Source organism: Pipistrellus hanaki, assembly GCF_964339955.1.
Source record: "Pipistrellus hanaki genome assembly, chromosome: 12".
In the NCBI taxonomy this organism is placed as follows: domain Eukaryota; kingdom Metazoa; phylum Chordata; class Mammalia; order Chiroptera; family Vespertilionidae; genus Pipistrellus; species Pipistrellus hanaki.
Window position 1 is genome coordinate 21,817,214 of NC_140514.1, and position 25,137 is coordinate 21,842,350.

At 50.4% G+C, this 25,137-nt stretch overlaps 1 protein-coding gene and 1 long non-coding RNA gene across 2 annotated transcripts in view; one reads left to right on the forward strand and one right to left on the reverse strand.

The window, feature by feature from the left end:
• The window catches only part of EPAS1 (endothelial PAS domain protein 1), a 74,443-nt gene that overhangs the window by 46,205 nt on the left and 3,101 nt on the right, over positions 1-25,137 (forward strand). Inside the window, exons 3-15 of the mRNA XM_084901003.1 lie at positions 4,369-4,520; positions 4,942-5,026; positions 7,921-8,039; positions 8,130-8,335; positions 14,984-15,090; positions 18,499-18,646; positions 19,243-19,457; positions 20,520-20,704; positions 21,220-21,330; positions 22,284-22,774; positions 23,734-23,860; positions 24,112-24,229; positions 24,474-24,647. Of these exons, the coding sequence (XP_084757129.1) occupies positions 4,369-4,520; positions 4,942-5,026; positions 7,921-8,039; positions 8,130-8,335; positions 14,984-15,090; positions 18,499-18,646; positions 19,243-19,457; positions 20,520-20,704; positions 21,220-21,330; positions 22,284-22,774; positions 23,734-23,860; positions 24,112-24,229; positions 24,474-24,647 (2,238 nt within the window). The remainder of the gene's footprint in view (positions 1-4,368; positions 4,521-4,941; positions 5,027-7,920; positions 8,040-8,129; positions 8,336-14,983; positions 15,091-18,498; positions 18,647-19,242; positions 19,458-20,519; positions 20,705-21,219; positions 21,331-22,283; positions 22,775-23,733; positions 23,861-24,111; positions 24,230-24,473; positions 24,648-25,137) is intronic.
• Positions 15,099-25,137, reverse strand: part of LOC311631205 — a 65,644-nt gene continuing 55,605 nt past the window's right edge. The window contains exons 3-4 of the long non-coding RNA XR_014796518.1: positions 22,033-22,133; positions 15,099-18,047 (exon numbers count right to left, since the gene is read on the reverse strand). This is a non-coding gene — a long non-coding RNA (uncharacterized lncRNA). The remainder of the gene's footprint in view (positions 18,048-22,032; positions 22,134-25,137) is intronic.

Sequence of the window (25,137 nt, forward strand, 5' to 3'; positions counted from 1 at the left end):
ATGGATGGCTTTCGGTGTCCCTTTTTCTCCCCTCCCTCCCGGGCTCGCTCCCACCACACATTCCCTCAACCTGTTGTTGAAATTGTTTCCAGGAATTGTGTGGGAGACACAGGACCTTTTTCTTTCCGAGTCATAGTTTGCTTTTTCAACACACATGGCTCAGTGAGAAGGAGCAAGGGTTTGAGGGCAGATAGATCCCAGTCGGAATCTTGAGTCTGGCTGCTTTTTCTCTGCAGCCTTGTGGGAATTTCTTTCCTGTCTTTGAGCTTGACTTTCCTCCTCTGCACAGAGGGGATAACAGGACTTACCAAGTGATGCTGATAAGGATTGAGATCACAGATATTAAAACCCATATCCTCTTGCCTGCCACATATGAGGCTCTTGATAAGTGATAGCTTAGAAATAGAAATTACTAGGAACAAGTAAATCATTCTATAATCAGTATATATAAATAATATATATAATAACTATGCTATCCTCTTGCCTACCTTGTGGCAAATTCTGTCAAAATGCAGAGTTGCCACTCTTTTCCAGGTCAAAATAGACTCATTATTGAAACATTTCTAACAAAGGTGAGGCTGATGTTGGTTCGTTTTGTAATAGGAAATAGCTGGTTGCATACTTCAGAGTTCAAAAGGCAAAAAAAGGCCAGGCTTTTGCTTCAGAAAAGTTTCTTCTTTACTTAGTAACACGTTTCCCTTTGATTCTCACAGTAGGCTGTGCTGTGTGGGAATGTTGGAAAGGAAACCTCAACGCTAAGAAATTCAGGCTAGGAGTCTGGGCTGCCGATTGAGATTTGTATCACAGGAAGCAAACTCAAACAATAGCTTTATGATATTAGCTTCCACGCTGGGCCGAGAACAGAACACACTCTGACAGGAACATCGGTGGAAATACCACTTGATTGTCTTAAATCCTCTTTCAAGATGAGCCCTGCAAACCGTGGCCAGATGAGGGTCACTTCTGCATTTGGCAGGGCACTGAACCACTGTAAATACGCAAAATTGGCTTTTCACCCTAAAACGAATTTTTTTTTACTTCCCCACACTCGTATGGGGTGACATCAAATTCATTTTCCACGAGAGCTAGGGTTAATGTCAAGCAAGTTTTCTAAAGAGAATTGTCAGGTTGATTATTGATTCATTGGCATTTGCTTAGTGAAGACATCATTCTTAATAAGAGATTCTGAGTTCCTGATCTTTAGACTATTCCGGGAAAGATATTCAAATATGGGACAAAGACATTTTAATTTTTACCGTGACTTGCTCATGCAGAAACAGTGGAACCACAGCGGGGGAGTAATGGAGGCAGACGTGGTTTCTGATGCCTTCTTAGGATCACTTTCAGGCTTGTTTTCCTAGGTTTTCACTCCCTACTTTTTTACTGCTCCCCTTGCCCCCTTGCCTCAGTCACCCTCCAAACCAAGGCCTTTTTCTGTCCTGTTTGGAGAGGAGCTGATAAGATGATTCAGGCTAGGATGTTAATGTCCAAGAGTAGCTAATGGATAATCTCTTCTAGAGATACTGACCTTGTGTAGATCATTTCCTTAAGACTTAAACCAAAGAAGGGTCTGGTCAATCAGTAGGTATTCACTAACCCCAGTCCTGAGCTATGGCTTATGAAGGTTAATTCAGAGAGGTAAGATAGACTAGTAAGTTAGGTAAAGAACAAAGGAGTGAATCTCTAAGGGTGAACTTTCAAGGCCATTGGAGAGGCCAGAAATAAAGGTGAAACCAATACCTTCTGCCGAAGAGGATGGGAGCCCAAGCCTGCTACCTGGGGACAGTGGCGTGTACAGGTGTGGCTAATGATCCAGTAAGGGACCCCAAAATAATTTCCTTGCAGCATCGAAGACTACTCTTGCAGCCCATACCCACTAGGAATTGGGGGTGGGGTGGCTGTGGCCCTGGGAGAGCTGGAGGAGAGGAATCGGTCTAGAAGGAATGAGAACTAAGTGGAGACTATCTGCCAAGCACATCGGAACCAGGAAGATCTCAGCAGAATTGCTTTTACACGAAGAGTCAAAGCAGCGCTGGGACCTCTCAGAGTAGGAAAGACAGAGGGACAGCACCTTGGGGCAGCCTGGTCAGGAGCATGTGCCCTGCCACCCTGCCACTCACCCCAGACGCCCAGCTCCTGCTGCCCGAGGGCCCGCCCCACCCGGGTGGTACTAGCCTGAAGGAAATGAGTGGTGCTCCGGAAAAAGTGCTCCGAAACCTAAGCCCGCGCACATCCTGGCTGTGGGGAGTCATCAAAGCCTGTTTACAGGGGCTATTTTTAGCATTAAAGGATCTTGTTGTGCTCCCTGGGCTGCGCGGGCTGCCGCTCAGCAAAGTGCCTCTGATTGTGGTGGCCTGCCCTCCTCTTTGGGGTCAGACTCTGAAGGGGCTTGGGAAGCAAGAGACAGACCGAGAACCCGAGGCCATTGGAAGAAGCCCGTGGGCAGCGTGTGGAGCGCTCCCGTGGGGCTCTTTATTGGGGTCTCTCTCCCCTGCTGGGTAGCCTCACAGCAGTGTGTCTTTGTCTCCACCAGCACCGTCGAGGCCCTTGGAGGAAAGGGTTGCTCTCACACCTCTCCACACCCTGTACTCTCTAAGACGGGACTGAGCACAGAGTGACACTTGGCGCCAATACCTAATTTTCTGCTTTGTGACTAGCCCAGGGCAGACATGTACATACGAGGGGCATAATAAGTGCATAGCTAGTTTCCCATGTGCCTAACACTGAGCCGGAGATTGGCGATGCATTAGGGAACGCACATGCTCGCAGGAAAGAGAGAGAAAAGGCAGCGGAGTCTTCAGCCAAGACTGATGTTCATGACCCCTGGCCTCTTGCATGAAAGTCTGCCTCTATCCCACAGTCTTCACCCTCGGCTCCAGCTGACAGGGAGCCAGCCAGGTTCCTTCAGCGGCCCCCCAGAGGATAAGCAGGTGCTGTGGGAGCAAACAGTCCCACAGAGGAGAGAGGCCCGGCTGTCCCCGGGTCCCCAGGGGCCCAGCCTGCTGGCTTCCTGGTCCTCCAGCCATTGTGACTTCAGTTCCAAGACGTTCTGTTTCCATTCACGGCCCCCCGAGTGCTCCTCTCCCTTCCCGCCAGAGGCCAGCTGGCCCGCTGCTGCAGCTACTTTCGCCACCTCGTGGAGGCAAGTGTCCTGGGCATGGATGGAAACCAGTGTAGCTCTGTCAGAACTGTTAAAAACAGGAAATTTTAAGCAGAACTATTTCCTCTGGGCCTAGTTAACTCAAATAAGGTTGTCTTGGGATCACTCCAGATTTTGAAGTCAGTGTTGCCACTGAGATCAAAGAAATTAAAGAGAGAGAGAAAAAAAAGAAGAAAAAAAACCTCCTTCATAGGCCAGAAATCACAGGGCTGGCCTCTGCTGTCTGGAGGAGGGGGTCACCTATCTGGTGTCACTTAAAGGATGCTGAAGGTCTCTCCTCGCCCACCCCAAAATAGGTCACCCCCTGCCAAAACTGGCTGATTCAACCAGCATTGGAATCACTCACAGGGCCTTGAGTCAAAGTGGTGATTCTCAATCTGTGGTCCAAGGTCCAGTAGCTCTGACGTCACCTGGGAGCTACCTAGGGAAGCAGATTCTCAGCCCCGACTGGAGGCCTCCTTGAGTCAGAACCCCAGGGACCGGGCCCATCGAGGGCCACCTCATGCGGTAGGACTGTGCAGGCTCCACACTTAGAAAGGTGCTGGGCCACCGGATTTAATTTTGAGCCCTCCAAATTAGTACATGGCAGTCCTGAGCCCAGAAACCCTTGTTTTAGGAAGCTAAATTGGAAAGCACCGAGTTCAGTCTTTCTCTTCCTGAAGACTCTGTTCCAGTAGAGACCTTCGCTGAGACCCTAACACTGTCAGGGCAGCACCCTCACCTGGCCTCCAGTTCATTGCCATCAGTTTAGCTGGCTCCTTAGTTGGCAGACACCAAGTGAGCAGGGATCAAGAGTGAGTATATGTGTGATATAAGTATATTCCCAGATGGTCTCCCTTCCTATCGGCTAGCTTCCTGCACCAGAGTGTGGCGAGGAAAGAATTTCCCTCCTCTTGTTCCATGATTTCAGCAAAACAGAGGGGAAGCCACCAGGATACTACTCTGAAGGGCCCACTCTTAACTCTAAAGGCTGGCCTGTCTCCAGACAGGCCTGTTCTAGTCCTCTGTAGAAATAGCATTTGGCACATTCGCTGCCCCAGACCTCCCTGTTTGGGCACGTGGCAGACACTTAAATGGTTGGCTGTGTGCATTTCCAGAAAAGCCCCACTCCATGCCTGTGTGCCATCCCTGGCAGACATCGGTCTGTGCCAGTCACATCCGTGTCAGCACCACATTCATACAAGCCATTCAACCCCCTCTCTTTCCAGTTTGCTCTGAAAATGAGTCTGAAGCTGAGGCTGACCAGCAGATGGACAACCTGTACCTGAAGGCCTTGGAGGGTTTCATTGCCGTGGTGACCCAGGATGGTGACATGATCTTTCTGTCGGAAAACATCAGCAAGTTCATGGGACTCACACAGGTGACCACCCACCTCTGGGGACATGTTTCTATTTGGGGGTAGAAATTAGTGGAAGGTTCTGATCACATCCCTCCTGACCTGTCCCTGTACATACCCACCCTCCTCCCTCTCTGATCCCCAACCACAGTCTCAGAACCACACTTTCATCCCCGGGCCTTGGGTTTGGCATTGCTGAAGGCCATCCTGGTGGACAGCTCTGCTGACTAGGCTAACAGGCCAGCTCTCATGAATCAAGTCTCTTGACATCAAGAGCAGCCCTGATACATCGGTCTGCCTGTGGACTTCACACTGAGCTGGGAATTTGAGAAGACCTGATTCGGTCTCTTCCCAGTGTCCCAATCTAGAAGGTGGCTCAGCTTCCTCTCAGACCCTTCTACTTCAGTGTTTGGAATACTGAAGTCCAGCCTTGTTTCTGAAACAGGTGGAGCTCACAGGACACAGCATCTTTGACTTTACTCATCCCTGTGACCATGAGGAGATCCGTGAGAACCTGAGTATCAAAGACGGTAAGGCATTCTTCATTGCGTCTCCTTCATTCTTGTGCCACCTGGCAGGGGGTCATGAGTATCATGACCCAGAAAAAACTAACGCGCAACACACTCCAAAAGAGCCTGTAAGAGATCGAGGGCACTTACTAGTAAAGGTCCTGATACTCAGAAGTCTCCGAGGCAGCCAGACTCCTTTCATGGCAGTCCAGGGCTCCCCAAAGTGCAAAAGTGGAAGCTGCCAGAGTGATGCTGAAGTGGGAACAGCATCACTCTTCCCAATCCTGTTGGTTAGAGCAAGTGACAGTCCGGCCCCGAGTCAGAGTGGGAGGGGACTACACAGGCCGAGAATATCAGGAGGCTGGCTCATGGGGGCCTAGCTACCCTGGAGCCAAAGACTAAATCTGGTTCCCTATGGAGACAGGACAGGTAGATTCTGATGGAGAAGAAATTTAAAAGGTTTAGTGTATTTCACTTTACCTATGGGGCACCCAGGAGGTGCTGGTGGATAGGAGAGCCCATACAAGCAGAAAGCACTTTGCAGTGGCAGCTGGTATTGCTGCTTCATCTCGTATAAATGGGGACATTCAAGCAAAGATATGAATGGGGATATTATCAAGACTGATGCTTTGGGCAGAAGAGGGAATCAGTGACTTTCGAGGTCCCATCTGAACTTGACATCAATCCCTGCGCTGGGCAGATTCTGCCCATGTCTAAACATCGCCTTTACCATCTCTCACCTGTCACTGCCTTGATGTGTGCTTGTCCAACCTGAATAACAGGTGAGTGGTACTAAGCCTGCAGGGTTTGGCTGCTATTACCATACTCTGCAAAAGCAGACATTTTATTGGCCTACTTCCACCCTTGTTTCAGACAAAGCTTATAGCCTGGGCCTGCAAAATGCAGAATTTCAACCAACCCCGTACCCCTCTCATACAGCCTCATCCTCTCCACCTGAAGACCTCAGGACACTGAGCTCCTAGAGCACACAGTCTGGAGAGCACTCCATGGGCTATTCCATGTCTTTGTCTGGTTCTATGGGGAAGGGGCTACCAGACTCTGAATCCCTTCCCGAAGCAGGTGTTTGAAGCCTGGGAAAACCAAAGTCTCTTTTATATTCTCTGCTCCAGAAGCACATTGGTCCTTGGGTTCTCAGCCTCTAGTCTCTGCCTGACCATGTGACCTGAACCAAGTCCCTTCATTACTCGGTTCCTTGGAATCTTTCTTTTCACATTGGCTATATTGAACCAGGCAAAGTCTAGGACTTTCCAGCTCTCCAGTGCCATGATTCACAGCATGATCCTAGTCTATTTATCTAAGTAAACTTTAGGTCTCTTGGTCCACGTATCCAGGACTTGGTATCAAACTCACTAAATCAGCAAGCAGATCCTTATTGAAGGTGCCGGCCTGAATGGACTCATAATCTGGAAGCAAAGGGTTAATGTGAGCACCAAGAGGAAGATAAGAACAGGAGGCAGATTGTGAAAAACTTTGAAGGCCAGGTGGAGGGCCTCGAACTTTATCCTGTAGACAGCGGGGTGCTATTTGAAGGTTTTTGAGCAGGGGTGGAGTAATCTGATTGGAGCTACATTTAGAGAGATTAATCAAATGCTAGAATGGCAAGAATCCAGAGGCTAACAAGCTAGGACACCATGGGAATAATAACCCAAACTATAGCCACACTCATCTCCAGGCTTGAGCTGGTTTTGGTGGTGGGCCAGGCCCCAATATACAAGAACATCTCAGAATATGCCAACCCCACCTATGAAAATTAAAATTGTAGGAAACATCATTAAGTATGGAGGGCATGGTTTTATTATCATGATGGAGGAATATTCTGTCTTTTAAAAAAAATCCATTACTTAACGGGCTCTCCTGGGGATATATAAGATAGAATCAAAGTTGACACAATTCACTGGGCACGCAGATCTTTGGGGATATGACAGTCAAATAGATCACAGCCCTCTGGAGGTTTAGGTGCAGAGGCTGGTGGCTATGCCTGGAGGGAGGAGTGCAAGTATTTGAAACAAGGCTCTGAAATGTTCTCAGAAGCTGGGCAGGGGGCAAGGATGCACCTTGGGGACCCAGGATCGGGATGGTGTGTAAGGCAGAATTTAAAGATGGACAAGGGGACTCAGATGACACTTTCTGCATTTATCAATTTGCTTTACAAAAAGCAGTGAGAGTTCCGAATGGGCAGGCTACTTGGAAACTATAAGGAAGGAAGCTATATTGTTTGTTTTGGTGATTTATTTAATTCTGGCTGAGAAAGGATATCCATGTTGAGTTAATTCTCAGAATGGACTTGCTCACCAAATCCCAGGAGATTTCTACCAGAGGTCTCTCGTGAGCTTGACATAAGTCAGTTGACGGGGAAAGCTGATGGCACATTATCCTGAATGCAGCCATGGTTGGTGGAAAATTGGGCCCAGGAAGGTACAAATTCCTGTGGGACAGGAATAAGGAAAAGACAGGAGTGAGTGAGGGACATTGCTAATCTGAGAGGCATATCCACTTGGAGTCACTGTGGTCTCACCTAGACTATCCTTTGGGATTCCTCCTAGGGAGCCTGCACCAGCGCCGGCAGAGATTTGCTGAGATTGTGGCCAATAGTCACTCATTGCCTTGCTGCTGTGAAGAGAGCACCTCCCACATGAGAGGTGCAATGCAAAGAAAACAGTGTAACACCCCTATTCTTTAGGTGCTTGTACTCCAGTTGTGGGGCAAGCGGGAGATGAGAAGGCTTTAGACTATAGGCCCTGATGGTCCTCAGCATTCATGGCAGGCTACGGGTGCTAAGAGAGCAGAGACTTAGGAAATACAAACAATACATTGCACCAACAGCACTGCAACTGGATCCCTCTTCTGTATATAAGTGAAAAGCTCAATGGTTCTGTCCACCCTTCCTCACCCAGGCTCTGGCTTTGGGAAGAAAAGCAAAGACATGTCCACAGAGCGGGACTTCTTCATGAGGATGAAGTGCACTGTCACCAACAGAGGCCGCACTGTCAATCTCAAGTCTGCCACCTGGAAGGTAGGGCAACACCAGGCACGGGCTGAGCCCCAGGTGCGCCCCGCCCCATGCCCTCAGCCCCACATCTGACCCTTCACTGCTGGTCTCCAGGTCTTGCACTGCACTGGCCAGGTGAAGGTCTACAACAACTGCCCCCCACACGGGGGTCTCTGCGGCTACAAGGAGCCCCTGCACTCCTGCCTCATCATCATGTGCGAGCCCATCCAGCACCCATCACACATGGACATCCCCCTGGACAGCAAGACCTTCCTGAGCCGCCACAGCATGGACATGAAGTTCACCTACTGCGATGACAAGTATGGCCCAGGAGCCTGTGTGCAGAGAGTGTCTTGCATGCAGTGTGTGTGTGTGTGTGTGTGTGTGTGTGTGTGTGTGTGTGTTTTAGTTGTGCCAGGGATAAAGGCATGGGTCTCAGGGGCATAAGTGTTGTATTGTTGGGGTGCCAGCTTGTGGGTCTGGGTCACCGTTTCACTCCATCCATGCAGCTAAGGAATGCCTAGCACCATATTTGGCTGCCCCCCATTGATTAGCGCCAGGGTCTGACTGCAGAATTGTTCTGGTGTGCGGTTCTGTTGTCATTGTTGATCATTGTGATGTCTACATCCCTCCGCATATGTGTGTCAGGCTCCTGAGGACATTTCCAGGTCAGTCTGCTTCCTCAGGACATGAGGGGCAAGAGGTCTCCATCAGTACCCCCAATTCAGATGCCAGCTGGGAGCCGGGGCTCTGGCCCGAAGACTGTTCTGCACGTATTCTCTTCCGTTACTGAGCTCTCCCCTCAGCCTTCGCTCCTTCTGTGTCACCTCTACCCTGGCCACTGTCCAGCCTAGTTTTAAAGGCTTTTCGATAAAGAGACCTAAACCAGACTCTCATCCCCAAACCAGGCCCAACTGGAAATTCTCTCATCCACAGGACATCCAGGGGTATCGAGCTTTCTTGATGGGCAGGGCCCGACTTTCCAGGCCACGCTGTTTCTTTCCCCTGATTCTAGACTAACCTGATGTTGGCTGGCACACCTTCTTAGAATTGGCCAACTCTCTGGGACAATTTAAAAATGTCTGGAACAGCATCCTTGAGTCATTCCTGTCCCCTGGTTCTGACCATCGTGGTGCCTGCACTCACTGCTCTTGGAGCTGGTGGGAATTACATAATTAGAAAGAAGCACTCTAACCTCACAGGGAGAAAATGTCCTGTATGAAGACTTTTGCCCTGGTGCTGACACCGCCAGCATTAATTATAGTTGTTAGCACTGTGGTTACTGTAACGATGATGATGATTAGAGGGAATGACTACTCCAAAGGCAGGCACCAGAGAAATCCACGTGTGTGTGTAAGGTTATTTATCAGATGCAGTCTTTGTACTCATGTGAACACTCTTGGCAGAAGACAGTTTTGTAACATGCTCCCCTCCGTGTGGTCTTCTGAGATGCCGAGGGACATCCTGCTGCAGAGTCCACGTCTGGCTTCAGAGGAGCTGGTGCCCCTGAGGACCAGCTGGAGCACCGAGGACTAGGGCAGCACATCCCCGTCACTCACAAGCCCCAGGAAAACCCTGCTGTCCTAGAAAAGAGCTTGTCGTGCAGGGATAGTAGAAGTGATGACTGTTGTTGTTTTTTAGCTTAAGATTTTGATTGTTGCTACAATGAAGGAAAAAAATCCTATGGAAAGGGCAATTTGAAGTTATTCTTTATTCATTATCTTGTTTGGAATGTGTTTCGGGTCATTTCCTGAAAGCAAGCAACCTTTGGATAAAAGAGGAGGGGGGACATGAGGAATCGGGGGTGAGAGTGGTTGAAGAAGAAAAGGACACAGCCCTGAAGTGGGTTCAGGGCTGGCAGGCCTAGGCGGCAGTGGCTGGAAGGGATCTGTGGGTTAGGGCTTTGAGACTCCCGAGTGTGGAGGCGATACTGTGAGAGAGTTCTTTGGGTCCATTGCACTTGAAGCGAATGAAACCTTGTCTTTCATGAAACCTAATGTCACGGCCCAGGCTCTGAATTCAGTGGTGCCGGAGAGGTGGTGCAGAGGTATCTGAAGACCTAGAATGCTGTGCTACACAGAAGTTGTGTTGAACCGATTAGCAGATTAGTTAACAAGGGCACAGACGTGGCTTAGACAATTTATAAAGTGGCTATTTTAAGTCCTTAATCCCTAAGTATTATTTCTCAATTGCTTTGATGAGGACTGGTATATTTTAGTGTTGGAAGCTTGTTTTGTTTTCATTGTTTGTATTGGGATGGGGAAAAGCGTATTTGTAGTCTCTCTCTCTTTCTCTCTCTCATATTTTCCTTATTGCCCTTCCAAGATCAGTGTTTCAAAAACAACACTTGCATATGATAGCTAATGGGGGGTGGGGGGGTCTATTTTAATCATGGAATGCACTAGTTTAGTGGCATCTGACAATCTGACACACACAAAGGGCTATGATTTCTTACAAAGGGATTTTTCCCCCCCATAAGGAAAATAATTAGAATCTGATGAAAATGTAAGTGGATCTGAATCCACAAAATCACTTTTGAGAGCATTTGTTACTTCTTCTTAGATGTATTAAGATCACAGACCTAATCAAACAAATGAACAAAGGGTCTTGGAGAAAAAAAGAAGGAAGAACAGAAAGTAAAGGGGGAAGAAAAATTAAAAAGAGGCAAGAAAATAGGATTCTAATCTTGTGTTTAACTCTCAAGTTTCCAAAATCAATTCACTCTGAAATGGAGTGGAGGAATGCCGATGATTCAAAATGCATGTGTCCTGCTCCTTTTAATAAAGGGTCAGAGGACCGTATTAACTCTTGTGTTAATTATTTGAAACATAGTAAACATTTTTAAAGTGAATTCTATAACAATTTATATATGTCAAATGCATTTATGGGTATATAGTCCACTGCTCTAGACAGAGTCAGGTTGAATCACAAAGTTAAGGAAGAGGAATGTCCCAGTCATCAATATAACTGATGATCTCATCTTCGTTTATATTCCATTTCCTAAAACACTGAGCAACCAATTAATGAACTCTTATTTATTGAGCATCTACTCTGCATCTAAGCCTGTGCCAGAGACTTTTATTAAAGAAGTAAAAGAGATGGTCCCTGACCTCGAAGAGTTTACAGTTTGATACATGAGCAACTTGATGAAACCACAGTGAATAGTACAAACTAGAGCATTCCATTCACCCAGAAGGAAGACAAAAATGTGTTCTTTTCAGGTAGTTTAAATTGGGTTGCTTCAATTCAGGTGGAGATGCCATCTAGTGGTGAAAGAGAATAACTGGGAGCCACGCCATCACGGAGGGCACAGCAAAATCTGTATTTTGCATGATCCCACTGTGATTTTGTCAGTTTTATGAGTCTTCCCTTACCTTAGAAGTAAATTATAAAAGCAGATTATGTGGAGAGGACCCATATATCTGGGAGTGGAATGGAAGGCATCAAAAGTAAAAATTTGAAAGTGACAAAGAGGGACATATCATCTTTATAAGCAGAGTTTGAGGGCAGTCCTATTTTGGTATTGAATTAAGGCAGCAAAGGCATAATAATATCAACGTCTTGAAATCAGTTTAAGAATCTGAGCATATACATATGAGAAGTGCTCAAGTGTTACCTGTCTAATCTCGTCTCCTTGAGATACTCCCTGACAGGGCAGCCCTACAAATTCTCTTTGGAATTTATTTCAAAGTTTACTAGATCTTGCAATTCAAAAGCTATTCCTCCTACACACTCTGGTTCTTTCTTGCTATAATTCAAGGCAAATTTCCTCTAACTGTGTGTGGGTTCCAAGGCAATAAAAGGCAGCCGCGGCATTTGGTGGCGCTCAGAGCAGGGTCAATCCAGGATTGAGCCCTGGCGACCTTCCTAGGAATAAATTCACCTGGCCGGGGACACAGACAGGATGGAAACTGATTACCCACTGACTACAGCTATATAGATTTCACATGATTGTGTCGTATTTGAGGAAAGCACAAGGCTAAAAGTACTGTTGTTTAAAACAAACAAAATCTGCATAAAAAAACATACTAAAACAGAAGGCGTTTGAAATCTGAGTTAGTGAATAGTCTGGATATGAGGAAATGCAATTTCAAAGCTGCTATGCACATATAAAAAAACCAAAATGGGGTGAATCGAGTCTAGGAGAGACCATTGTCCAAAGGGTGGAGGGCGGGGAGGAAAACAGGCAGAGACTTTAATAGAAGTGTGGTTTATTAGCAAGTGCATTCTTTGAAAAACAAATAAGTGGTTCTAAAGAACTTAGAACGCTTATCCTCTTTAATAGTTTCAATACTCTAACCCATCTTGTTCACATGATTACTTTACTTAGCTAATCCTTTACTTGTGTGAAAAACCATGGCGAAAACTGTAGCCAGGCCTCCTTTGACTCCGGGCAGTGGCTTGTGAAGTTGGGGCACTTGCTGCTGTGTCCCACGGGGACAGGCCCTTGGCAGTGTCACTGGGAAGAGCAGCCACCGCCTTATTCTTAGTGGGTCTCTCCTGCCTCCTGAGGCGATGGCATGGACACTGTAGCTGGTTTTCCTCCACTTCTCGGTCACAGGTAATCCATGTTGGAAAGAGCGTCTGATCATCTTTTAAGGGTAAAGGGCCATTGAAGAGCAATGAATCCCGGTCATTTTCATTGTGAAGGCATGACTATCTGACTCTGAAATCCAGCTCCTGCTGGTTCGAACCTTGGATTTACCTGGGGTAACGCTAACCTCAGAATTCAACAACCGTTCTTTCCTCTATATTTTATCTTCTCTTTTTCTTCCTTCTTCCTCTGCCTCCCACGGTTGCCTATATCTGCATCTCCCTCCCAACCTCCCCCCGATCTGTTTCTTTTTCCATTTTATTATTAAAGGGTGACCTTCTCACTTATGAAATCTGGTAGGTTGATTTTTATATTTCCTTCTTCTCTAAAAACAGAACAGCCCTCCTGAGCCGACTTCTCCCTTAGCTAGCCCCAGAGGCTCTTAATTAGAAAGAAAAGAATAAATAGTTTCCCTGCCCCGGGTGGACAGAACAGATGAAACTGTTATCATAGCTCTGGAGTCTTCTCTGGGGGTTTGGGGGGAGAGGGGGGAAATTAGCCTGGAAGGCCCTTCTGTGCCTAATAACCCGACCCTATAAACAAGCCGGGTTCATTACCCTCCCGGTGGCGTCTGCGTGCCTACAGATGGAGGCGAATGACCATTAGCTTTAAGTTGGGGTTTCCTGGCTTTGTGAAGCCTGACAACCTGAATGTTCGTCAATTGTGTTTGGGGTACATGCGCATTTCCCAGTTTTTATAGTCTGTTTAAAGGAATGGAGAAGGAGACATTAAATATTTGTTTTAGTTGACAAGATAAATGAAGGCTGCTACTGGGAAGATAGCTGGCCATTCTGAAATCTAGGTTTGTTTGTCCACTTCCAAAACATGCCCATTGTGTGCCTTTGAATGGATGGTACATTAATATGATTAGACATAGTTTATTATGAGGCAGATCATAACAAACATCCGCTCTGAACATTTTCATTTAAAGATTCTAATCTTGAAAGAAAATTGAATTTCTTCAGGGACTAGAATCAAATCCTTTCCAGAAGAGCCTCATTTTGGAGAGTCTCTTCTAAAATTCTAGACCTTTCCAGGAAACAAAGTGGCTTATCTGGCACATCTACTACTCTGTCAGCAGCCAGACCCACCCCCACCCCTCTGCCCCCAGGGCTGATCCCCAGGCTAAGCTTCAGAAAGGCTCTGACCAGCAGAGAAAAGATTTGTGGTTGTAGGGAGGGAGGGGCCAGCACTGTCCTACCGTCTCCTTCCCCCAGTCTCCACCACGGCTAAGGTGCCACGTTGGATGCTAGCCCTGTGGAAAGGGTGACAAGGAACATGCGATTCTCAGAGTGTACAGATCTTCCTTGTGTGTGACCAGCTGGCTGGTGCAAATGAGCTCCTGGCATCTCCCTGGAGAGACCTCTCCTGGGCTGAAGCAGTTAAGACCCAAGCTTCTCGGGCCTGTTCAGCTGCCCCTGTTGCACACAGGCTTTAATCCCCAGTCTCACCTTGGCAGGGAATTTACCACTTCTCTGCCCACATCAACACTAGACACACAATCCTCTTGGATACAGGCCTGCCTTCCATGGGTTCTTCTACTTGTCCCTCCCAATTTCAAGGAATGGAAGAAGGGCAGGAGGTACGGAGAGGAAGAAATATAAAATCGCAGCCACAGAAACATGCCTCCTCATTACATTCTCCAAGGACCAGGCTTGGCTGTCCTAACTGTACCTCGCCTCCTTTTGTAAGGGGTCTATTTCTGATGGAAAGTAGAGAAAAGGCAAGTTTGGAGAACCATGAAGAACCACTTAACCCTCAGCTCTGTGGAGTCATCAAAATAAACCAGCCCTGTCCAAGAACCACCAGATTAGCCACATCCCCACGTCATACCTACATATTATTTTTTATAACCTTTGTTATCTCACACATTTTCACTTTTCATTTATATCCCCCTCTGCTAGAATAAGCTTGACCTAGTAATCAGGAGGCCCTGGTTTTCATTCTTGCCCTGACCTGGACACACGTGTGTGGACATCAGCAAATTGTCTATCCTTCCAGGATCTCTCTACTCCCTCACCTGCAAAAACTGGGAAGGGGAGGGGGGTGAAAGCATGATGGTTGGAGGCTAGACATATATGTATATTAGGGCTGGGGTAGGAGTCCCCTGAGGAACTGCTTTTCCTTCCTCCCCAAACATGACTTCAGGAAGGGCAGGATGGGCAGGAAGAGTGGCCACTGGACAGACCCACAGCTGAAGGTTGACCACCATGTGTTTTTTGCATTCATGAATGTTGTGACCAGGAAACTGGTAGTGTTTTCATCTGAATGTGTGCATTTGACTTGCCCTGTGAATTTAGCTCTTTGAGCACCTGCCCTCATTCATATGGTTTCTCTTTCCCACATGTTTTTTTTTTGTTTTTTTTAAATTCAGAATCACAGAACTGATTGGTTACCAGCCAGAAGAGCTGCTCGGCCGCTCAGCCTACGAGTTCTACCATGCACTGGACTCGGAGAACATGACCAAAAGTCACCAGAACCGTAAGTTCCTGGAGTGTCCCGTATGGCTCCCTTGTGTCTGTGGAATTTGGCCTTGAGTGGGGTGTGTGAGGCAGGAGAAGACCTGGTCACCTCCCTTACAGAACCACTGTCTTATGCAGCAAGAAGATGTACTCCCAAGATGGTTAGATTAGAATTTGATTTTACATGCCCTGGACTGGAATCAAATCCCGGGCCCTCCAGTCCTTGGGGCCATTGCTCTATTCACTGAGCCAAACCAGCCAGGGTTAGGATAGTTAGAGAACCAAGGCTGCCACCAGCCTGTATGACAACTTCATGCAAATGAGACAAAGGACCTTTCCTCCAGGGGGACACACTCACACCAAACCATGTGGCTTAGAGAGTAGAAGGTGGACTAAATCTCATTTCCATCTCCGCTGAGCGCCCTGGCAGATGGAGTCCACAGTCTGCACAGCTTGTGGAACAACCCTGTAACTCGAGACACGTAGTCTCGAGCACATAACACCTTGGGTTATGTGCTATGGACTTAAGTACACGCATTCGGAGAAGAGGAGAGCTAGGCAAATGCAGAAAGGAGAGGATAGGGCACTAGAAAAGAATGCTTCAACATAAGTGCAGACGGAGGTCCCAAGAGGATTATAGAAGGATTGAAAACAGGTAAGTCTGCGAAGATTCCCCGTGGCTGTGCAGGTCCTGAGCTCCCGGGATTAGCTGTGGCCCAGTGTGGCAAGGAAGAAGAGGGAAGTCCAGCTATTTGCCCTCTGTTCCTAAGTCCATCCATCTGTCCCAAGGTTAGGATCGCTCAAGTTCAGAGTAGCTACCCCATAAGTAGTATCTGATCATCATCATAATCTCTTACAGAGTGAGGTCTTGTCTTTCTATTTGGGTTTCTCTGATGCTTCCTTGTGGCTTTTGGGTTTGATCTGACAGTGAACAGGAGCCTTTATGATATCTCAGAGAAGTTTCTCAGAAAACAAACAAACGACCTAGACTCGGCCCTATTAGTAGACCAGGGATGGGGGAGGCAGGTGGAGGTACCCTTGCATGCCCAGCCCACAGGGATGGGTGTGATCCAGCCCCAGGTTTGAAATGCAGGCTGTGGCTCCAACTTGCACATTGAGGTTCCTCATGCTTTTCTGCTCTGTGACTGTTCCTGACTCTGGGATTCAAAAAACTGGGCCCTGGCCCAGCCCCCATAAGTTCCCCAGGGCCAGGATTCCTGGACTTCCCCTCCTATAGATGTAAAACTGGGGGTAAGTCCAGCTTTTCTCATCAGCCAAGGGTGAAGTCTAAGTGAGGACGAACATAAGTTTCTGGGAACTCTAGGCAGACATACTTTATCTTCCGGGTGGGAAAATAGAGGGAAGAAACTATTTCCAAGATAACAAAAATGATGGCTTCTCTCTAGGCCTATGAGAAGGATTTTTTTTTAATCTTCTCTTTCTTAGAAAAGCTTTGATTCATATAAAAAGAGGTGGGATAAAAATTTGTCACATCAGTTTTCTGCTGACTCCAGGGAAAATGTGGTGCTTTTTATTGAATCTGGTATGTGCAAGCATTAGGCACACTTAAAGGTAATTCACAGCCCAAATGGAAATCACAGGCCCCCTTCTTCCCCTGGTGGAAGCAAGGAAAGCAGCTCAGAGGCCTGGACCCAGCCAGCAAGCCCAAATCCAGCACAGGGCAATCTGCCTCTGCCAGTCTCTCCCTTTCCTCTCTCTCTCTCTCTCTCTCTCCCTCGCCGGGTTTGTGCAAATATAATCGCACCCGCAGACCCACACTGATGCTGTGAAATAGCTGGAGGCCAGGTTTGAGGCTGGTTCCCGTTGACACACCAGCACCCTGACTGTCTGCACCCACGTGTGTTTGCCTGTGAATGCTCGCTTTAGAAATTGCTGGGGAAGCTCAGCCCTCAAACCAGATCCAGATAATTGAAAGCCATCGTTTCCAAATGGATTAGTAATTTATACATTGTTAGTCTCCGAGGGGAGGGGTTTGGGGGTTGGTTTCTCTTTGTTGTGTGAGCACATTATGTGCTCTTAGGAAAACAAGATTAAAGGTCATAAAAAGCCTATCTACCAAGGAGCAGGCCCCGCATGGAGGCTGGCACTAATGAGCAGATGATTAGAAGGCGGGCCTAATTATATTCTACTGACAGAGCAGGCCCTCGCCTGCAATCACTAGAAATGCAGTTAAAACCTTTGCTCGCTGCACCATTTCATCAAGAATAAGGGCCCTGAGTTTTGTCTGCGTTAAGAGCCGTCTAAACAAGTTAATGCCAGCCACTTGAAATTGTGCAAGAATCACCTCACTGCAACAGGGGAGCCTCCGTGGCGCAGATAAAGGGAAGTCACGGGAGGACAGTTATTTCTTTAGCTGAAGAGTAAAGAAATAAGGCAGATTTGGCCCTCAGTACAAACAGTTGTGGTAGCTGACAATGATTACATTACTATCATTTTTATCGCATCCCATTTTGCAGGTGAAGAAACCAAAGCCAAGAGAGATTATTCTTTCCCCCAAGTGCCCAGGCTAGCAAGATCTCCTAGTCCTTCCCCTATGCCTCTGTCCAATTCTTTGCCATCTGGGGGTGTCTGAAGAATGAATTCCCAAGGACTAAGAGTAACTGGGCAGTTCAGGAAACCACCAGAAATTCTAACATTCAGTAGACTTTTATTTAAAGGAAGTTACTGATTCCTTTTTAATGGGAGCGGGTTGAGCATTCTGGACTGGGCAGGAGGACGCACAAAAGCTAAATGAACTTTTAGAACACTCTGGAATTGGAAAGAGGTCATAAGCATGCAGCCTCACTGGGCAGCTGGGAGGAGAAGGAGTGGGAAGGTCTTATCATGGTTTTGAAGAGGCTGAGTGTAGGCAATGGGGACTGGGAGGTGGGGGGGAGTGGGGTCAGCCCTTACCTCTGCCTTTGCTGTGGGTCACAAATCTTTGGTGACCCCATGGTGGCAGGCCTCACAGATGACCTGGAATAATCAAGGATATCGTTTGAAAATAGCTATTTATTCCCAGGCTTTTAGTATTGGCAGAAGCATGCTCCAAAGGGCTACTCTGAGGGGGCTTTCTCCACCCTGCTTGCAAGTACCCACCCCCAACCTGGAGAGCTTGACAGAGGAGGCTCCCCCGGGGTCCTGTGGGGGGCTCCCCATCCTTGAATCCTGGGGGAAAGTAGGGCAGAGCCAGTGGATGAGCAGTCAATGGGCCACGTCCTCGCATGGACAACCTTGGGCAAGTCACGTAAGCCCTGCGGCCCTTCCCTCCCTATATTGAATGGGGTGCAATGATCTCTAAGCTCCAGTCTTCATGGTCTGGTGCCTGTCACGACCATTTCCCCAGAGACTGCCCTCCCGTGGGGTCTTCAGCCCCCCGTCCCCCCCCCATCTCCCTGACCTCAAGGCTCCTTTTCTCCTCCCGCAGTGTGCACCAAGGGTCAGGTGGTGAGCGGCCAGTACCGCATGCTGGCGAAGCATGGGGGCTACGTGTGGCTGGAGACGCAGGGGACGGTCATCTACAACCCGCGCAACCTGCAGCCCCAGTGCATCATGTGTGTGAACTACGTCCTGAGGTGAGTGTGGGCGGGCCCATAGGGCACAGGCTGCAAGCTCCCCACACTGAGGATGGCAGGCTCTCTGCGGTGCGGGTCCTCAGGACCCAGAGCACTGCCATGGAGGATGCGGGAACAGCGGGTCACCTGGGACTTCACCTCCCTGGTGCTTCTTTCCCCTTTCCCTAGTCTCTCACCGATGCCATGCCTCTGACCCACGTGGGGAGGCAGACAGAAACAAAGTCATTCCTTGATAAGCATTTTGCGAAGGTGGGAAAACGGGAGTGTTTTCCCACATTCCCTCTGTAGCCCCTGGGAAGAGAGCTGGATAAAGTCATTGCTGGAGGGAAAATACAAAAATCTGCAAACCTGGGTACACCATGCAGTGCCTGCTCGTACAGCAGGATCCAAGGCAGACCCACAGTCTGAGGGCGCTCTCCCTGTTGCTGACTCAGCTCCACATCTCCATGGTGTGGCTCTTCAAAGCATGACGACACAGTGTCCCTTCCCACGCGTTTGGCCGAGGGGCTCAGCCGTCGGGGTGTCCCTGGGTCTGCGGGACGGAAGGATGTCGCTAGGAAACACGGCGGGTCTGAAGCACCCTCTTGTCCCCGCAGTGAGATTGAGAAGAACGACGTGGTGTTCTCCATGGACCAGACGGAATCCCTGTTCAAGCCGCACCTGATGGCCATGAGCGGCATCTTCGAGAACAGCGACGAGGCGGCCGTGTCCGAGCAGAGCCACCTCCTGTTCACCAAGCTGAAGGAGGAGCCGGAGGAGCTGGCCCAGCTGGCCCCCACTGCGGGAGATGCCATCATCTCTCTGGACTTCGGTGGGTGCCCCTCAACCGAGCTGGGGGACGTTGACCTCTCTTGGGGGTGGGGGAGTTCTTACTGTCACAGGCCTCACTGGCTGCAGCTTTTCCTTAACCAGAGGCACCCTGTTCCTTCCCCAAGTCGTGCTAATTACCTGTTAGTGGTCAGATTGGTCTGTACTGGATGCAAAAGAGCAACCCATGCACCTGGCACAGAGTAAGACCACAAAGTGCCAAGTCGGAGGGTGAGGGGGGGCCACGCAGGGGAGGTTGCAGAGGACTGTCTGGAAGAGTCGCATCTCCACAGGGGTAGTAAGAACCTGCCATGACAGCAAGAGAGCTGCTCAGAGATCACTGGCAAGATTCACAGTGAGGGCAAAGCCCCATCTGGGACTTGAGGGACAAATTGCTTTTTGGGAAGGGGTCTGAACTGAAATGGGAGAAATAATTCCAGAAAAGATTCAGGCCCAGATTTAGCCCCCGTAGGCACTACTTCTTTAAAACGTGTGTGTGTGTCCAGCGGGGACTGAGTTCTGGTCACCAGAGAGAGAGTTTTCAGGCCTCCCCATCCCACGCTGGAAGCACCTTCACGTGTACCCGGGGGCCTTTGCTCCCCATGTGGGTGGGACCCTCAGCCTGGCCGCGCTGCTGAAGGGACAGGTGCAGCGCCTGGGCTCGCCCCGTTAGCTGTGCCCTGAGAGGCCAGGTGAGAAGCAACAGAGGATCGTAGAGGACAATCCGGGACGAGAGGGCTTACAGCCCCCGTTCACTGAGGCTGACTGCCCTCTGTCCTCTCCTAACCTCTCACCTACATGCTGGGCTGCTCTTCCCTTAGTCTCTGACAAGTAGCTGCTCCAGGAGGGTCTCCCCTTGAAAGGGAGCCTGCACATTGAATCAGAGCCCCAGGTAAAGGCCCCTTTGTCCCAGTTAAGCTTCCGAGGACTGAGCAGCCCGCCCAGGCATGACTTCCAGAGGCTGTGGGGATTTCTCGTGCATCCTTTGGGCTTTTCTCTGCCCTTGGCAGTTCTCCTTGGACCGATCGGAATCCCTGTTAACCAAGCCAGATGCTTGTCTCCACAGGGAACCAGAGCTTCGAGGAGTCATCAGCCTATGGCGAGACCATGCTGGCTCCCAACCAGTCGTGGGCTGAGGAGCTGAGGAGCCACATTGCCCAGAGCGAGGCCAGCCTGCCCGCCTTCACCATGCCCCAGGCGGCCACGCCAGGGGACACCAGCCCCAGCGCCACCAGCAGCAGCTGCTCCACGGTGAGCCCCCTAGAGTGAGGCCACGGGGAGGGCGGGCTCCTCCTCTGGCCGCTGCCGTATGGCCGGTCAGTCAGGACAGAAATACTGCCCTCCTCCTACTCAAGTTATCCTGGAGTCCTGTAGAGAGGGCACGTATGCCTGCAGGTACACCAGCCGTTTGCGTGCCGTCAGTATCCAGCCCCACCCCCACCTAAATGACAAGTTCCCGGAAGGCAGGGGCTGAGGGGCAGTGTTTTGAGCCCCCAGCTCTGTCCCTGCTCAGGGCACAGAGCTGTACAGTCTCCAGAGTCCTGGCCTTTATCGCATTGGCACCTCAGGACAGGCTCATTGGATGAGGTGACTGAGGTGCAGAGAGGTTGATGAATGGACCTGATTCACGCAGCTCACAGTACTAGTACTGGTTGGGTGGAATGGAGTTGGTCTGTGGGCCTAAGAATGTATTTCTCCTTCTACCTTGGACTTTGGGGAGACCAGTGCCATACTCTTGACATAGTCATTCCCCTTCTGGCCCCCAGCCTGGCAGCCCTGAGGACTATTACACATCCCTGAATGACGATCTGAAGATGGAGATGATTGAGAAGCTTTTTGCCATGGATACAGAGGCAAAGGACCAGTGCAGCACCGAGGTAGGTGGCCACGGAGAAGTTGGGCTGGTGTGCCTGCCAGCAGGCGGCAACAGCAAAGGCTCAGGCCCAGTCTAGCAGCCACACCCCTTTGTGACAGAGACCAGTGGAGACGCTGGACCCTGGTCCCTAACTGGATGAGGGTACAGGTCCCTCCTCTCACTTCATTTTACCTGTGCCAAACCAGCTCTTCTACCTGTAACTCTCACCTTGTTTATCTCCTACTCACTGAGGGAGCTCCCTTAGTGCACATGAAGGCCAAAACTACAAAATATATTTAAAAAACAAACAAACAAACAAACAAAAAAACCTACCTGGTTTGGCTCAGTAGATAGAGTGTCGGCCTGCGAGCCGAAAGGTCTCAGGTTCGATTTTGGTCAAGGGCACATGCCTGGGTTGTGGGCTCCATCCCCAGTGGGGGACTTGCAAGAGGCAGCCAATCCATGACTCTCTCCCTCTCTGAAATCCAATAAAAATGTTTCTTTAAAGAAGCCAGACATTTAAAAAGTACATCCAGATGTATGAGACATTTATAAGCAAAGGGAACACTTACTCCCTTCACAAAGTGGGGAGTCTTTGAAATACTATTTTAGTTTAAATGCATTTAAAAATGATATTGGGGCCCTGGCCAATTTGGCTCAGTGGGTAGAGCGTCGGCCTGTGGACCAAAGGGTCCTGGGTTCAATTCTAGTCAAGAGCACGTACCTTCCTGGCCCAGGCTCTCGTTGGGGCTTGTGCAGGTGGAAACCAATCAATGCTTCTCTCTTATATTGATGTTACTGTCTTCCCTCTCTCTTCCACTCTCCCTAAAAATCAATGGGAAAAATATTGTTGGGTAAGGATTAACAAAAAACAAACAAAAAATATACCAGAATCATAAATTTTCATTTGCATGTAACTTTACAGGAAAGCATTTGTTACAGAAAGCCGAGTGCTCTTGCTCTGTGTCTCCTCAGCTGGATTTCAATGAGCTGGACCTGGAGACACTGGCACCCTACATCCCCATGGACGGGGAAGACTTCCAGCTGAGCCCCATCTGCCCCGAGGAGAAGCTCGCGCCCGAGAACCCGCAGTTCCTCCCGCAGCAGTGCGTCAGCACCATGACGAGCATCTTCCAGCCGCTGGCCCCCATGCCCGCATCCGGCCCCTTCCTCCTGGACAAGTACCAGCAGCAGCTGGAGAGCAAGAAGACGGAGCCCGAGCACCGGCCCATGTCCTCCATCTTCTTCGATGGCGGGAGCAAGGTGTCTCTGCCATCGTGCTGTGGCCAGGCCAGCACCCCTCTCTCTTCTTTGGGGGGCAGATTCAACACACAGTGGCCCCCTGATCCACCCTTACATTTCAGGCCCCCCAAGTGGCCTGGGGGAGATCAGCACTCGGAGGCTTTGGGGATATCGCCGTCGGGGCCCCCTGCACCCTCCCCGCATCTCTCCATGTTCAAGAAGAGGTGAGTGGCAGTGATCCTTGGCTGCTTCAGCAAAGGCTGTGGTGGAAAGGGGAAGTGGGGGGCGGGGTGTGGGCAGATGGGTACTCATTGCGGGGGAGGGGTGTGATCTGGGGCCCAGAGACTCCCTGTCCCACCACCAACTCCTGCTCCACAGTGGCTGGTCATCCAGTGAGCTCTGATCCAGGAGCTTAGGCTGAGGGGCATCACCCTGAGGTCTGTGAGGCCTCGAGTGCAATGTGTTTATTAGAGCGGAGGGGACCCAGAGCTGACTGAGGACAGGAAAGGGGAGAGAACTAGCTGGTCCACCCTTGCACACCCCCGTCTCGCTCCCCAGAGCACCCTAAAGCACCTTTCTTACCTAGGGTTCATTACAAAAAGGGTCCTGGGCAGTGGTTCTCTGCTTCCTCCTGGAACCCTGGTTAAGAAAAGTAAAAAGATGCCCATGCCTTTTAGACATCCAGCATTGCCTTCCCTGTTCTCCTCCTCCTCCTGGCTCCTTCAAATATCCCCGACAAGTTCCATTCCCACCAGCTGGCAGCTCCCAGGGCTGAAGCACAATGGTTGGCATATGACCCTCCGCTCCCAGGGCACGTTAGTTATGCTGCCCGGGGCACGTGCCCTTGAGAGAGCAGCCTCACTCGTCTGAGGGGGGACAGTTTAGGCAGAAGAAACCCTCCTGGAGACTGATGTCACCCCACTGGGCCGCTGCAACCAAGGTCAGGCCTGGAGGCTGCCTGGGTACCGCTGGGCAGGCAGCACATGTGACTTGAACCTTTAGCATCTCAGCAGGTGGGGAGATGGGGAAAGGGCGGCAGAGTGAGCTCGGGCCTGAGGCCCTCACCCTCCCTCTGAGCCTCTGCCCTTTGAGTCAAAGGTATTAGGGCTGGAAGGGCCATCTGAAGGCCCTGAATGGCATGGGCTCCAGCCCCCCTCACGGCCCACTCTCTCGGGCTTGGCAGGTCTGCAAAGGGCTTCAGGCCTCAGGGCCCCGCTGCGAGGAGCCCGGCCATGGTAGCCCTCTCCAACAAGCTGAAGCTGAAGCGACAGCTGGAGTATGAGGAGCAAGCCTTCCAGGACATGAGTGGGGTGAGCCATCTCCTGACTGGCGCTGCCTTGGGTTTCCTCCACGGCCCTCGGGACAGGCTGGGCAGGGAATCGGGGCTGAGAGCCGAGATCCAGGCTGGCAGGCAGCTCTCACATTCTGAGGCTCAGCGGCCAGCCAGGGGCAGCAGGGCGGGGTGGGGAGGTGGCCTCTCAGAGCCCCCCCCCTCCCCAACGCGGTCTGAGGACGGGTTCTCTGGCCCTCTCCCCTCTACATCTGCCCCTCTCACTCCCAGGGGGACCCTCCAGGAGGCACACCTTCACATCTGATGTGGAAAAGGATGAAGAGTCTCAGGGGCTGTGGCAACTGCCCTCCCATACCTGACAAGCGGCTGCGCGCCCACGTCCCCAGTGGTGAGCAGCAGGCAGGGGTGTCTGCAGGTGGAAGGGTTGGGGGTTCATCTCTGTTCTTCCACTCACCATCCCTCCTTCCGTTTTCCACTGTTCTGGCTCACACTACACTGTCAGAAGCCTGGGCTTCCAGGCCTGGGGGCTGGCTCTGAGCCCCTTCTGTGAAGGCAGGGAGGATGCTGGGGGCTCGCTGTCTCTCCCCTCCTCAGGCTGGCACGGCCCTTATCCTCCAACACTGATCTTTCAGATGAATTCACCCAAAACCCCATGAGGGGCCCGAGTCAGCCCCTGAGACACCTGCCACCGCCACAGCCACCGTCCGCCGTGAGCGCCGAGGAAAGCGCCAAGAGCAGGTTCCCCCCGCAGTGCTGCGCCTTTCAGTACCAGGATTACGGCCTGCCTCCGGCTCACAAGGCGCCAGGTGGGTACGCCAGGGCCTGCAGCCTCCGTGCCAGCGTCTGCTGTGTGTGGGAAGGGCGAGGGCCAAGGGGTGGACATCCCAAGGAGGCAGGTCTCAGCTCAGCATGACTTCCTGCCCTGAAAGCCCCCTACCACTCCTGTAAGGGGGACGGGCCCTCCTTCCCAGCAGAGCTGCAGCAGCGGCTGGAAAGCCATCTGCCTACAGGGCTTTGGAAGGAACTTTACGACCATCTGGTGACATTCAGGGCCCTCTGATCCAAAAGGCCCTCGAGCCCGTGTCTTTGATGCTGCGGAGTTGCCTCATGTCCCACTGGCCTCCGGGGCATCCCTCTGCGTGCAGGAGGGAGTCAGGCTGAGGACATGTACGGAAAACATGCCGCCGGGGGCTCTGGGAAAGGTCACGCCGCTGGACCTCCTGTAGGGTTAGTCACCTGGTGCCTGCCCTCTGTCCTGGGCCTCCTTAGTCAGGTACCATCTTGGGAAACATAGAT